At 50.8% G+C, this 11,708-nt stretch overlaps 2 protein-coding genes across 4 annotated transcripts in view; one reads left to right on the forward strand and one right to left on the reverse strand.

Annotated features, from left to right (window-relative positions):
* CFDP1 (craniofacial development protein 1) overlaps nucleotides 1–6,692 on the reverse strand; it is a 66,517-nt gene extending 59,825 nt beyond the window's left edge. Inside the window, exons 1-4 of the mRNA XM_042797456.1 lie at nucleotides 6,561–6,692; nucleotides 6,372–6,486; nucleotides 5,517–5,748; nucleotides 3,586–3,686 (exon numbers count right to left, since the gene is read on the reverse strand). Coding sequence (XP_042653390.1) covers nucleotides 3,586–3,686; nucleotides 5,517–5,748; nucleotides 6,372–6,486; nucleotides 6,561–6,615 — 503 coding nt within the window. The 5' untranslated portion in view covers nucleotides 6,616–6,692. The remainder of the gene's footprint in view (nucleotides 1–3,585; nucleotides 3,687–5,516; nucleotides 5,749–6,371; nucleotides 6,487–6,560) is intronic.
* Nucleotides 6,693–6,998: 306 nt separating this feature from the next.
* On the forward strand, nucleotides 6,999–11,345 carry TMEM170A (transmembrane protein 170A). 3 transcript variants are annotated; one of them, XM_033011863.2, is made up of 3 exons: nucleotides 6,999–7,157; nucleotides 7,243–7,413; nucleotides 8,042–11,345. In XM_033011863.2, exons 1-3 carry the CDS (start codon nucleotides 7,031–7,033, stop codon nucleotides 8,170–8,172), a joined length of 429 nt encoding a protein of 142 aa, XP_032867754.2. In that variant the 5' UTR covers nucleotides 6,999–7,030; the 3' UTR covers nucleotides 8,173–11,345. The 3 variants fall into 3 exon arrangements, with proteins under 3 accessions (XP_032867754.2, XP_032867755.2, XP_042653705.1); XM_033011864.2 differs by having other exon boundaries at nucleotides 6,999–7,019; nucleotides 7,158–7,413; XM_042797771.1 differs by having other exon boundaries at nucleotides 6,999–7,413.
* Nucleotides 11,346–11,708: the final 363 nt, after the last annotated feature.

The following is an 11,708-nucleotide window of genomic DNA, read 5'->3' on the forward strand; positions in this document are numbered from 1 at the left end:
CTGGGCCAGCTCCATGTATGTGAGCTGCATTCTGCTGCAATCCTGGATGGACACAAAGTTGACTTTCACGGAAGGAACACAGAAGAACCATTCTGATACACTGAGCACAGCAGCAGTTTAAAGAAAGCCCAGGGCCAAAGTCGTTCAGAGTGCCAAAGACAAAACCAGCCACATCATACAGCAAATCACATTTTGCAGCAGATAAACCCTGGCACCAGGGGTGCGGTTCCCTCTTAATGCAGCTACACGTCCTGCATCGTGAGGCAAGTTCATAAACCAGAGGCTTCAAAGGAGCTTCAATCTCCTCTGCCAGTGAGAAATGACTTGAACTTCCATTTAGATGCTGAACTGCCTCTGCAAATTGCTCCCACTGCCCACAATTACAGCCATTTGGGTGACAGTCACCTACTGCTCCTAACCTATTTAACACCAGGGAGGAATGAAAAGCAGACAGAAAAGTCACAACTGGAAAACACAGAAATCAGTTAAGGATTGTTTCTAGTTCCAGGATTCAACAGCTTTGGTTTTACAAGGTAATTCTCAAGCGTGTATTTTATAAAATTAAAAGCCTCTCAATTATTTTGTAATTGGTAATTTGTAATACTCTGAACCTAAAGTGCAGTATTAGCAACTGATACAAGCACGAACTAATCAAAATGGACATTACGTGCAACAATAACCCATAGGGGAGTTGACAGCTTAAAGAGGAAGATCTTTCACTATCCCAGAAGATAGCCCTGCAGCTGGAGATTTCTTTCAAGAGGCTTCTGCTACTCCAATCACACAAGAGATATTACACCATCTTCTTACGGGACAAAATAAATTGTTCTGCAACATAAAATCAAGGCTAAATGATCTTCTGTTAAGAGCTTCAGCGAGCAGACTGTCGGAATTTGTGCCCTGAATCTCAGTGCTTAAATACGGATCTAAATTCATCTCAAGCTTTCAAAAGAGAAACACTCAAAAGTAGCCTCAAACCATTTAGAAAGGAAAGCAATAGATAGCGCTCTCATTTCAGTTCTTTCACTCCAGAAAGGCACACAACTACCGTGTGTTGGCCTTTGTAACCAACAATTTGCCAGCTGCTTCCCCAGGCAAGGAAGGTATTCAGAGCATTTGCAGACGTTAGGGTGGTGCAAAGACAACCTCCTGCTATTTTAAAGAAAAAGCAGCCCTCTGGCCCTCACCTACTGCCGTTAAAGGGAAGTACCAGTAGCTGAAAGCAGTGGTAACTCCCTATATCCTACTCACAGCTAACAGTGTAACGCATTTACAGACTCAATATGTAGCAAACAACACAAATGCTTCAGCTTTGACTATCACAAAAAATCAAGGCGGCAAAAAAATATTGAAGGATTTTTCTGTTATTAAAGAGCTAAAGAAAGTAACATGTTGTAACCCTGGCACCAGCAGAAACAGTCCTCCAGACCTTGCTGCAAGCTTTCTATTGCCAGCTCTGTAACCTCTTGATACAATGGCTACTGTAAACAAAAAAATATATGAGTCTTGTTTTTTTTCAGGATTACAGTCTCATTGTCACCCAGGCTCCAGCTTTTGCCTCTCTGATCAAAAATTAGTAGAAACTTGTATCGATACCTCTGCAGTTTCGCAAGGGAAACAGTCAGTATTGGGCAGTACTAAGGACACTAGAAAAGCAACTGGTGCAGAAAAATACACCTTTAACTTAGCTGTAGCTATTTAAAGACTACAGGTAAGATACTGATGTCAAAAGCACAAACTCAGCATCTTAGGAGCCCTGGACAAGTTCTGTTCCCATAAGGCAAGCCACTTTTTCAAGCACAGAGAAAATTTTCCTAAACCCTCCAACTAGTATTACCAATAAAAGCAAGAACAGCACCGGCAAAGCTAATCTGTAACCACCACACAAAATCCAGAACGCCGGAATCAGACCAACACCTAAGTAATTCTATGCTCAAATCATAATTATCTGGGACTTCTTTTCATAGAGACAGGGAAACAAGAAGATTCAAGGCAGACGCTTTTACTAGCTCCCTACTTTAAAGGGTCCTATACTTCACAAAAGTTGCACAAAAAAATTCCTTTCCACAAGTGGAAGACTCATGTTCTGAGCCTACAAGGCACGTTTCCCTGTGAATCAACCCCCTCCTTTAAGCGATAGATTTCTATGCTCATGTTAGGACATGACACTCACACCACACAGATGGACACGTCCAGGCTCCAAATAAGATTGCATGCTGATTTCATGCAACTGCAAAGTGCCAGGAACGCGATTCTGCCGTGTGCCATCTGATGATGTGTCAGAAGCCAGCAAGGCTTTTGTATGACAGCCCTGCGATCCTACAGCTTCAGCTATTCTCACCTGGTAGGACATCACGTTTGAACCAGAAAAAAACAAAAAACAAACAAACAAACAAACAAACAAAAAAACAACAACAACAACAACAACAACAAAAAAAACCAGGATAATCGGGGACAAACAAGCTGGTGGCTGAGGAGTGGAGCGTGCATCAGAAGACAAAACTTCTGTCTGTAATTATGCTACAGATTTTTAGCTGTCCACAGGAAAGACTTAGCCTTTCCTCTTGAATACTCCGTCTCAGAAAAGCTGCAATGGTAGCCCTTTGCCATTTCGCCAGTGAATGAAGGGTATTCCTACACCCCCACTGCACCGGGAAATAGGAAAGTCGCTACTATCACTCTTGGCCCTCCTCAGATTTTTTCAAACAGCTCAGGTAGCAGTGCTGACACGAAAAGCAAGAGCAGCGGAAGCCCCTGCTCTCTGCTTCCTCCTCCAGATTTAGGCAGCGTGGGTGTTATTGCTGGGAACTGCTGCCCTCTGCTGTCACACAAAATACGGGCGAAATTCTCAGCCGACAAAACCAGGTTTACAGCTACGGATGAAAAAAAAAATACACCATGGTAATAACCACAAGGTCACAGCGCATTCAGATTTCAAGTGGGTTATAAAGAGCCTGCCCCTTTTTGCAGTGCATCCCGAGAGGCATCTTGCAAGCCAAACTCAGCTTAAAGGATGATCTTACCTAGCTCACTGCAGATGTTTCAGAGGTAAGAGGTAAAAAAAAAAAAAAAAAAAAAAAAAAAAGAGGCTATTAGTCCATTCTGCAAAACACCTCTTACTGTTTGCAGATCTTTGTAGTGGATTTTGAACATCACCAGGCAGAGTGCCAGCAAATATCCTGCCCCTAGAACAGGGCTTGGACTAGACTGAAGGAATAAAATGCATTACTGTCATCCCAGTGAGGCCATATGCAGTTCTCTCCTTGCCTCAACCCTCACAGTGGCAGTGCCACCAGGAAGCTTTGCCAACCATTTTAAACACTGTCCAGGTGGGGAAGTCTAAGTGAATTTACAGGCATATTTTGAAGTTGAGCAAAAAAAAAAAAATAAAGATACTCTGCTGCCCTCAGGCAAAAAAACCTTGGTCTCATTTTCCTTGAGGTCTGGATGCGCTCACGATCAAAAAAAGTGTAAAGGAAAAAGAAGATACACTGTGCTTCACAGGACACCTCCAGCCTGCCAGCAGAAGAGGAGCACCCAGCTTGCCCTAAGCCCGCAGTAGATACATCACATCTGCCAGCTTACCTGACTTCTTCACCAGCAAAATCGAACACTTTGGTGATTGTCACTTTTCCTGAATCTTTTGGTTTCTCCTGAGGCTTCTTCCCATTCTTCTCTTCTTCAGCCTGCAAAACACATGAAGGAGAAAGCAAAACAATACGTTCGTGAAGCCAAGGCAAATTATCACTCCAAGGGGCCAAGGACCCGACGCAGCCCTCAGGTAACACTGCAATTTAGGCTGGGTGGTCAAAGCAAGGCACCCACAGACAAGAAAAGGGAAACAAATGCCCCTGCCACCAGAAGGGAATTCCCCACTTTGGTTCCAGACTCTCATTGGAGCTCAAAGATCAAAACAGACCCAAAATGAGAAGTGAAATTGTAATTAAATGGAAGAAGGAGCAAGAACACACTGCTGTGGTTCAGAAAGCAAGCAAAAGCCTGAACTCAGTTCTCCCAAACTAAGCACCACCAGGCAGTAAAGCTGCCAAGGTGAATTGCAGAGAAATAGGTTTATTTTTACTCAAGAATATAAAAGAACATAACCCATCAGCAGGAAAAGCAAGGCTGATCTCCACAGAGAACCCTGAAGATATGAAGCTACTTGTGAATAACATCTCTTTTATTTGGGAGGGAAATATCTTTATTAAGCACTTTGTCAACAACGCCTCTTAATTTATTCAGTCACAACTACAGCTTTTAACAGCATACTTAAAAAAACCTCAGACCCTGTAAATAATCAAAACAAATTCCAAAATTCTTGCTCTGAAGCAACGACACAGCGCAGATACCTTCGAGCAGACAAGTCTAAATCAAGAAGTTCACAAAGAGAACAGAGGAACTGTATCTCTCCATACATTATTCTAGGCTAGAGAAGAACTTTCAAAGACCACTCACGTTTTAGCAATCCACCCATAAGAGCAGAATTGCTCAAAAAATAACTTTTCTTCTCTCTAATTCTACCTGTAACCATCTCAGCTGTTCAGCCAGTAACTGCTGAGGTGGAGAGAAGCAGCAGGGTTCAGATGAAAGGACTACTCTTCTAAAAGTTGCAAGTAAAGATTTCACAACTACCCTTGTTCTGCAGCCTTCCAACAGTCGTAGAAAGAAGCTTCACACAGTGAGGAGATTGTACTCGCCAGGCATTACTGACTCAAGAGTCCAGACTTCTGTTATACAATGCTTTTTTGGCTGACCATTCAAAAAAAAAAAAAGTCAATTCTAGCAACAGAAGATCAGTTTTGGCACCTTCTTCACGTTTACCACCTTCAGTGTGAAAGGTTTTGCAAGGCAAATACATGCATTTGATTTTAAGAACCAAATCCTTCTAAATAGCTGGTGACACACAGACTTCTCTCTACAGAAAACCTCTGCAGAGAGCGAGCGAGAGCATGTTAATGGGTCTTATAAAGGAAACTAGAGAAAGCTAGATTCATTCCTGTTACAAACATCCACCCCAACATACAGCATCTTCCAGATCCCTTCACTGTACGAGGATGAAAGGCAAAGACACAGATGTCAGCACAGATCTCTTCTGTTTCCCCACTGACAGAGTCTCCCTTTTTTTTGAGCATCAGGAAAGGCACAAGCCTTGGGGGAAAAACTGTGCCCACAAGCACAACCCAGACCAAAGTCCATTGTGCTGCTCCAATGCCACGAGGAGTATCCAGGACCAGGCAGGGGAGGCAAGCAGGGTCTGTGGGACACCCTGAGGTGCTGACAAGCAGCTCCAAAAGCAGCGCTGCCAGATCACAGACCTCCCCAAGCTGGAAAGAAACCAGTTTACAGGTTGCCCTGTGCTTGGGGGGCTCCAGGCTTACAAAGCAGAGGCGGCAGGGGTAAACCCAGCCTCTTCCCAGCTCTGACTGCCATCTGGTACCAGCTAGAACCAACGCTGTGTGCTCTAAAGCTTCAGGCCCTTCCCACGCTCCCTGGGTGAAGGCTCAGGCCCCCATTACCTTCTTAGCTTGTGTCACTTGCGTGGCAGCCCCCGTTTTGGGCTTCTGTCCCACATCACTAAGGAAACTGGCCCAAAGAGCATCCTCTTTCTTTTTTTCTTCTTCTTCTCTGTTTCTTTCCATCTGCTCTACAGTATCCACTTCCTCTTCCTCCTCCTCCTCTTCATTCTGCTGAGTTTTTTCTTCCTCTTTCTCATCTGGCTCTAGCAAGAGACCTCCTTTCTTCCTCTTCCTGGAAGCAGATGCCAGAAAGAAAAATAATATACTGAGGTCCTGCAACACTATTCCAGAGCTGAAGAGTAAACATGGGTGAAGCAACGCAGCACTTCAGTCTCTTGCTAAGAACCTCGGGGGTGAAGCTGCTTAATTAAAGATGCTGCTGCTCAGAAAACACAGGAAGACCGAAGCAGGCAGTGCCGCGAAGGGGGCTGGCACGTGTGTGAGTGTGTCTGTAAGTTCAGAATGGACTCTGGGATACTGCAGAGAGGAGGAGAACTCGGGCTGGATCGGAACCAACCGTAAATAAGGTGTGTATATAGGGGGGTTTTCTGCCCTCCAAAGAGTGCTTTGCGCTTAAAAAGGCTTATGGAAAGGAAAATAACCAGCTCCCGGGGAGGGTTTTCAGGCGCGGTGCCTTTCAAGCCCGAGGGTCTCTGCCTCTGACGTTAAACCGGAACGACGAAAAGCCTTTCTCGCTGCTCCCCGGCCCCGCAGCGCTGCGCCCGGCGGAGGCGGCTCCCGGCCGGGCAGGGCTCCCACGGCTTCTCCCACCCGGGATTCTCCCACCCGGGACTCTCCCACCCGGGCAACCCCGCGTCTGTGCGGCCCCGGGAGCGGCTCCGCCCACGGCCGTACCTGCTGGCGGGGCGGCGGGGGCTCCTCCTGCCGCGGGGCGGCCGCGGGCTGTCCGCCGCCTCCTCCTCCTCCTCCCGCACCAGCTCACTCACGTCGTCCTCGCTGTACTCCGCCCCTGCAAGCACACCCGGTGAGCGCCGGGAGCGCGGGGGCCGCCGCCACGCCCGGGCACACCGCGCCATCGCTCACCTGAGGGCACGTAGTCCTCGTCTTCGGCCGAAGAGTACTCCTCCGAGCCCGACATGGTGCCGGTGCCGGTACCGACCCCGCCGCTGCCACCTCCGCCGCCTGCCGCGTCCGCCTCCTCACGCGCGCCCGCCGCCGCCCAGAGCGTCGCCGCCAGCCCCGGGCGCCCCCTAGTGGTGTGGAGCGGTGGCTGCGCCTCCGAGGCGGCGCCGAGCAACGGGGAGCAGCGACGAGCGACCCTCCACAGGGCTAGAGCGCCCCACCAATAGCGGGGCTTCCGGTGCCGGGGAGGTCCCGGCATTCTTTGCGGCCGACAGCCGTTCCCATGGCAGCGCGGGAGGGAGGGGGCGGGTTGGCGGGGAGCTCTGCCTGTCAGCGTGCGGCGTTTTCCATTGGCTGGAGCGGGCGGAAGGAGGCGGGCGGAAGGGCGGCCGGCGGATGGGCGGCCGGCGGATGGCGGCGGTAGGGCGGGGATGGAGGGCAGCGAGGCGGGCGGCGGTGGCGGCGGGGGGCTCCTGCAGCAGATCCTCAGCCTCCGCTTGGTGCCCCGCGTTGGTAACGGCACCACCACTTACTCCAGCCCGCTTTCCACCTTCCCAGGTACCGTCTGGGCTGCGGGGCCCTCCCGCCGCCTCCGCCGGGGCCTGCGGGCCCCCAGCCCGCCTCACGGCCCTTCTCTCCACAGAGATGTGGTACGGCGTCTTCCTGTGGGCCCTCGTCTCCTCCCTCTCCTTCCACGTCCCGGCTGCTCTGCTAGCGCTCTTCACGCTCAGGCACCACAAGTACGGCAGGTTCATGTCCGTGAGCCTCCTGCTGATGGGCATCGTGGGACCCATTACCGCCGGCATTCTAACAAGTACGGTAGATGCTTGAAAACACCGTCTGGGGGGCTCTGCAGCGAGCAGGGCTCGCCTTCGGCAGCGTTGAGCCGCAACGTTCCCCGGGGTAAAGGGGAGACGAGTGTTTGGGCTGTTTTCCCCCCTTACCCTGCGTTTGAAAGGCTCGGGCCGTCCCCGCCTCTCAAGCCATTCTTTGGGGGTCCCCACCGTGCCCGCGGGGTGCAGAGGCAGCTGGGCATTCAGCTTTCCGAGCACTCGGAGATAAAACATTTGCAGGTTTGGTGTCTCAGCCCAGTGCTGGGTGACATTTGCGGCGCATGGGCCGGGGCGTAGAGGGTCTGGTGACGAGAGTATGGCCAAAACTGCGCCAACCTCCACGCCCGGAGGCCTCAGCAGAGCTTCACCACCAATTTACCCGCTGCCACCAGCATGTGTTGGCTACTGGCTGAGGTTTGTGATGGTAAATCCAGCCTGGTGTTTCTGCCAGCCAGTGCTCAGGGACTCCGGGCCCCCTCCCGCAGACCCCCCAGTTCTCTGCCCCACTCTCACATCCCCCAAGACTTCCCCCTTCGTCCCTGCGGTACAGCAGCGTGTCTCCCATGCACTGCCACCCGTTCATATTCCGGCTTTTTCCCCTCTCCACAGGTGCTGCCATTGCTGGGGTTTACAGAGCTGCAGGGAAAAAAATGATTCCCTTTGAAGCCCTCATTTTAGGAGTGGGCCAGACGTTCTGCGTGGTGGTGGTTTCGTTTCTACGGATTTTAGCCACTCTTTAGCTCTTCTTCAGACGCCAGAGATCACAAATCAAAGGAAGGGCAGAGGATCTGTGGCCCGTGCCGGCTCCGAAACAAATCCCCAGGGAGCACAGCTCGAGGTATGCCTCGGCGTGTGCATCCTCCACTGGTTAAAGGCTACACGAAGGCCTGCTCCTACCTCCAACCTGGCTTGAAATTAAGCTAAAAATTGTGAATTTTGTTACTTTTTGGTAACATTAAGTGCCAAGTGAAGCTTTATTTCTCTGGAGGATAGGAAAATGGATTCCAGAGGAGGCGGCCCAGGAACCTTTTACCAGTGATGAATTGTAGCAACAGGATGCAACTAAAATGTGACACCTGCTCTTCTGGGGTAGAAACAGTACTACAGAGTGATGCGGTGTCTTCAGAGCTCACTTAATGCTTTGACCTCTTGCTGCTTTGTTCGCAGTGACCCTGAAGCTCTTTTAATGTGAACTTTTAAAATGAGAAAATGAATTTGTTTTCTTCCTGGCCCCAGCTTCCTCATACCAGGTCTTGGTCAGAGTGAATTTGGGAGCAGTAAAAGGAAAAATCATTTTAGCCAGATGAAAGTGCAAATCTGTGGCCAAGAGCTGTGACTATGAATGCTGCCACAGGAGACATAACTGCTGTAAAAAGGATTGCTGTTTTTACAAATTTTATTATGGTGAAGCTCTTCTGGCACTGTGTACCTTCTACCCGAGAGGCCACGCACCGCTGAGCAGGCGCTACGCCCCACTGCCCACGCTAGAAACCCCAGGGCACCTGCGCCAGCGTGCGCTGTTCCTTCTGAGGCTCTGAAGGAGACTCTTTTTTTTTTTTTTTAAGCTCCTCCGTTCTCCTTTTACTTGCTGATCATGTTTACATTGGTGTGGCGGGATTGGGCGTCTTCGCTGACACGTAAACGTCACCGGCCAGCTTATATAAAAATTCAGCACGCCGCTGCTTGGGTGACTGCTCCGGTGAGAACTGCACGGCTGGCACCGGGCTGTGGTGACTCAGGGCTTCCCCAGAGGTGGGGAGCACGCCACGTTTTCGGCAGCCAGCCCGCAGTGTGCCACGGGTGGGATGGGTGCGAGGGTCCCGGGAAGAGCCTGGGTGATTCCTGCATCCCTCAGGGATCAGCCATGTGAACACAGCCCCGAACCAACCCTTACCAGCAGGTGTATGCTCTCCTCTAATGAATTGTTCTAGTGTGTTTTGTTTTAAGTGACTTTTAACTAATTCTTAGGCATGCCGCGTGGCTGGGGGCTCTCAGGGAGCTAGCTGGGTGCTTTCAGGGGGCTTGTTTTTTTTGGGGAAGCTGAGGCTGAATCCCAAGGATGTGGCTGGGTGGCGTAGCCAGCCCCGTGGATTTGCTGTGGTCCTGGATTATTACCAGCTGACACTCGAGTGGGCTGCCCAGGGAAGGCACTAACTGTCTCCAGCCTCCCAGGACACACGTTCCACCTGTGGTTTTGCTGAACTCTGGTTTTCCAAACCAGCTCGCCTTTTGTACCTGCAGCAGTTCATAAGGCCAGCTATCGTCCATGAACCCCCTGTCCTCTATGCTGAAACAACCCTCAACAGAGCCCTGTGTTTATCACGAAAACAAATTTCTCTCTATGTACTAATTTATCCGGAGTGGTCTGTTGACAGCTGATGGAGAGAGGTGTTTTGCAGGAGCGACTTACTGAGATTATTCTACGTTTTTAGCCCATGTTAATCCAGGGTATAAAGCTGTGCATTTTAGGAAAGACTTTAATATGAATCCTTCTCCGTAGGTGGGTGAGGTCCAGGCAGTATAACCTATACTGAACCGTGGATCTTTAGAGTGCGCCGTGTGCTGTGCTGCTTGTAGAGAGCTGGTCTTCCTACCGCGGCATCCCCCGGGGGAATGTTGGGCCTCTCCTTCCCTCTTTGCTTCTGCCCCCACTGAAAAGCAGAAATAATGAGCTCTCTAGTTGTCTTTCTCCCTTCCTACTTCTTATTCCAAATGGCTGCATACATGGTGCGTGTCCAGTGTGCCTGGTCTAGTTCACAGGAATTATCCTGCATTTTCCTGGATGGATTCAAAGTCTCTGGGCAGGTCTGGCCTTACCTTTCAGGTGACGCTAGAAAAAAGTGTCTGGGCATGTGCTGTGCTCCCCTTTCCCCTGCCCCAGTGCCTGGCATCCCTCGGTAGCAAGGACTATGCTGATTGCAATTGGGAAAGCACTTTATCAGTGTGCCACATGCTACGGCACAAGGCTGGTTCCTCGGCAGTAATGAGGCATGCAGGACACAAATCCGAGCTGTTGAGAGCTCAGAACAAAGTCAAAAAAAAAATGCTTGATAAAATCACTTGCTGCTGGATGAACTGAAAACCTCCTGTTTTCTGCCCGTTGTGATCTCCCAAAGTCTGTTTGGGGTGGGGGGTCTGCTTTACTTGAAGAGTTGGCAGCTTGGCCACTGTTTGGAAGTTGACTGCTTGGAGCTGGTGGTGCCTCTCTGTGCCCAGGCGCTGTGAAATTTCCAGGGAATTCTTGCAGAAAAGGTGAACCATCAGCTGCTGGCTTGTCTTGACGGGTGTTAGCGCTGGGGGCGAGTTCTTTGTGTCACCTCAGTACTCGCAGAGCATCCTCTGCTCCCCTGCCTGCCTCCCCGACCTCCCTCTCCAGTAAAACCAGATCCAGATGGGAAGGAGGAGTAGTCTTGAGCTGATGCACCGGCTCAGTCCCTGCTGGCAGTTTCCTCCCCTCTCACCGCAGCGGTTTGGTCTCCCCGTTCTGTTCCTTATCCTGGGCGAGCCCAGCAGAGGAATCCTTTCAGTTTTCAGCCGGGCATCAGTAGACTTTGCTGGGTGAAACTTGCCAAAAGCTGCAAAGAGCTTGCAAAAAGGTCGCTGCTGGGGTGGGCAGGGCTGGGAACCCTGGGCCAGGGAGCCCAGCCGGGAGCTTTGGTGAAGGAAACACCTTGCGGAGAAGCCGCCTGCCCTGGAGGAACATCACTGCTCGAGCTGAGACTCACGGTCCTGTTTTCTGTGTGCAAACACCCTCTGTGCTGGGCTGATTTAGATACCACCCGGCTTCCTAGCTCGCTAACGACTGCGGCTGTCTCGAACAAATCTTTGTATGATAGAAAACTCTGTAAATTTTATTTTTCTACTGACGCTTCTAATCCTGGTGGTGATTATCAGTAAATCCTGTAACGATCAAGGTGAATGAAATTGTGTGTTTCTCCTGCAGCGTGACAAGGGGGCCTGGGTTGTGCTTTTGGAAGTGAGCCTTGCTCCTGCCTCGCATGGGGCAGGTTTCTCCTGCCCAGGAAATGTCCTGGTGCCGGGGGGTTAATTTTGTTTTCGTTAGGAGCCGGACCCGTGCTGCAGCCAGAGATGTCATCCCTGACCAGACACGCGGGGTCCCTGCAGCCCCTGGGCTTGGTGCTGACCTGCTCCCATCCCCCTGGGGCAGTTGTCACCGTGGGATGGTGGGGCAGTCCCTGTGCACCACTTGGCCTCCCCGGGGGGAGCAGCCGCAGGGGTCCCACTTGCTGCTCTGGGGATGAGCCCCCATGCCTCA

Source organism: Tyto alba, unplaced genomic scaffold (genome assembly GCF_018691265.1).
Source record: "Tyto alba isolate M040663 unplaced genomic scaffold, T.alba_DEE_v4.0 Super-Scaffold_26, whole genome shotgun sequence".
In the NCBI taxonomy this organism is placed as follows: Eukaryota; Metazoa; Chordata; class Aves; order Strigiformes; family Tytonidae; genus Tyto; species Tyto alba.